The sequence below is a fragment of the Olea europaea genome, chromosome 20, assembly GCF_002742605.1.
Source record: "Olea europaea var. sylvestris chromosome 20, O_europaea_v1, whole genome shotgun sequence".
Classification (NCBI taxonomy): Eukaryota; Viridiplantae; Streptophyta; class Magnoliopsida; order Lamiales; family Oleaceae; genus Olea; species Olea europaea.
Window position 1 is genome coordinate 9,424,728 of NC_036256.1, and position 2,721 is coordinate 9,427,448.

The following is a 2,721-nucleotide window of genomic DNA, read 5'->3' on the forward strand; positions in this document are numbered from 1 at the left end:
TAAATTTATCCACTCACATAACACAAGCTGAACCTAAACTGGTCGATAGGCTCTTCCAACTTCCTCGTCACCACCTGGAATACATAACAAGATGGCTAATCAACTACTATTAAATTAAGAAACTTTAAAATCTACTTCTATAATACTTAACCAAAATTGGTCGATGCTCGAATGAATTCCCAAATATTCTTTTGATCAATGGAGCTAATCCCACTTTCTAATCCCTTTTCTAATAATTAATTTATCAACAAAACCTTCTTCCCAAGTTAAAACTAATTTTACTTTCCAATTTAATGAAACTAGTGACCATAATTTCCACCCATCTAATATACATTTGCTCCTTAAAATCAACTCCCAAATGAAATATTCCATTTATATAATCACTTCCACAATTAATTAATTAAAATCCCCAAAATCGGATTCTAGGGTTTCCAAAATTTTCATTGCCTAAACACCTTGTTAAAATTGAAACATAATTAATCCCTAAGCTTGAGCTCCAAATCGTACATATATCACATAAATTTAACATTTTATTATTACATGATAAAACCCTAAAAATTTTAATATAAACCATACTTAATCATCTAAGACAAATGGAAAAATTTAACCCAACTTGAAGATATCAACCTTACCTCTTTCCCTTTTCTTTTTCCCCTTCTTCTTCCTTTTTCTTTTCCTTTTTTCCCTTTTTCTTTTCCTCTTTTTCTCTTCTTTCTCGGCTGGTTCTGCTTCTCGTAGGGGGTGTGTGTGTTTTGGTGTGAAAATGAGAAAAAAAATGGGTCAAAGGTTGAATTAATTGTCCACAATCCCATAATTGCAAATTAAGTCCCTTAACTTTACTTTTTAGTAACCTTTAATCCTTAAACTTCCAAAAGTATATATATAAATTCCAAACTTTTAAATATATCCAATTCAACCTTCATATTTTGCCAATTGCGAAATAAACCCAAATAAAATGATTTGGTCAATCAAGTCCCAATAAAAATGATTTATTTCATACAAGTCCTCATTGGACTTGACTTTGAAAATTCCACTATTGACTTTGACTAGATAAAAATGTGGGTTGTAACATGGTACGTACCCCACATCAAGGCATCATCATTTTCTCGTGAGATGAAGGTTGTGATTGAGTTGGAAAGTCTTGATTGCAAACTCTAATTCACCATCGAAATCATCCTTGTTAGGATCAAGAGTATCAAGATAACTGAATCGATTGAGGTGTTTCTTGTCTTGATGAAGTCCTTCAAGTGGTCACGCTTTAGAGAACCTTGTAAGTTTTGGAGAACTCGAATCGTGATGTCTTTAAGCTGGTTGATTGGTTGTTTTGCACGATACTGCTGCTTATGGAGTGAGTTGCTAAGACAAGAAGGAAGAAGAATAAGAAAAAAATGGAAGAATCTACAAACTTTGAGTTTGATACAGATTAATGGAATCTGTTCCTTTTTAATGATTATACCTTTCCTTGAAACTGTTTTTCTAAATTTATCCTTGTCAACTGGCTTAAGATAGTTTTCCGTGAGAAAAGAAAAAAGAAAAAGAAAAGGAAAAAAATAATAGAAAAAGAACAAAGCCTCAACCCCCCCCCCCCCCCCCCCCCCCCCACCAAATTATAACACCATAAATACAGGAGTTTCTCTATGTATTCATCACTCCAGCAAATACATTCTGATAAAATACTTTCCTACATAATCACTCATGGCAGCTGTAGCACTTCCCACTTTCTTTTTCATCATATTTTTATGCCACTCCCTGTGTAGCTCTTCTGACTTCGAATCTCTCAAACACTTTGTGGGTTATGTCAAGGGTGATCACGGACTACTTCCAGTCAAGAGGTATCTTCACCGATATGGTTATCTCGATACTCTTGATCTGAACAATGATAAATTTGATGGTGAGTTGGAATCGGCGATCATTACTTACCAACTCAACTACCACCTGGACACTACGGGAATTCTAGATTCCGATACCTTGTCCAAAATGATGGTTCCACGATGTGGGGTTCCCGACATAATCAAAGGCTCCAATACCATGAAACGCGGCACCAAAACCTTTAATAATTCACTGTACTCTTTCTTCTTCCGAGATCGTTTTGTCAAATGGAATACAACGAACCTTATGTATGTATTTATAGATGATTTTCCTTCAGAAGGTATGGATTTTATTGAACAGGCATTTGTTATATGGTCCAACAAGACACCTTTCATCTTTTCCGAAATTGATTATGATTATGAATATCATGGAGATATTAGAATTGGTTTTTTTCGGGGTGACCATGGCGATGGATATCCATTTGATGGACCAGGCGGTACACTTGCGCATGCTTTTTCTCCGGGGGATGGCCGAATTCATTTTGACGCAGATGAGGCTTGGACAAATGGTGCCAGTCCTCATATGCACGACATGGTTAGCGTTTCTGTACACGAAATTGGGCATGTTCTTGGTCTCGGACATTCAAGCATTAAAGATGCGATTATGTACCCTACCATTGGCGAGAATCAGATCAAAAGAAATCTGCACCCAGATGATCTTGCTGGGATTAATGCATTGTATGGAAGTTAAATCCTAGCTCTTTATATGTACATGGCTTTTGAAATAAAAAATAAATAAATTAGAATTTCCAATTAAAACTAACATGTAATGTTTGTCTTCGAGTTATGCATTTGTATATCTTGAAAGTTCCCAAGTGTTCGTTATGTTGAACAAAATATTCGACATACCTGG

At 35.4% G+C, this 2,721-nt stretch overlaps 1 protein-coding gene and 1 long non-coding RNA gene across 2 annotated transcripts in view; one reads left to right on the forward strand and one right to left on the reverse strand.

The window, feature by feature from the left end:
* The window catches only part of LOC111369575, a 7,877-nt gene extending 7,285 nt beyond the window's left edge, over nt 1-592 (reverse strand). Inside the window, exon 1 of the long non-coding RNA XR_002698197.1 lies at nt 18-592. This is a non-coding gene — a long non-coding RNA (uncharacterized LOC111369575). The remainder of the gene's footprint in view (nt 1-17) is intronic.
* A 1,077-nt stretch (nt 593-1,669) lies between these two features.
* On the forward strand, nt 1,670-2,578 carry LOC111369225 (metalloendoproteinase 1-like). Its single transcript, XM_022990690.1, has one exon. The coding sequence runs from the start codon at nt 1,696-1,698 to the stop codon at nt 2,557-2,559; it is 864 nt and encodes a 287-aa protein (XP_022846458.1). The 5' UTR covers nt 1,670-1,695; the 3' UTR covers nt 2,560-2,578.
* Nucleotides 2,579-2,721: the final 143 nt, after the last annotated feature.

Coding starts and splice junctions, on each gene's coding strand:
- LOC111369225 (XM_022990690.1), top strand. CDS start 1,696: ATGGCAGCTGTAGCACTTCCCACTTTCTTTTTCATCATATTTTTATGC.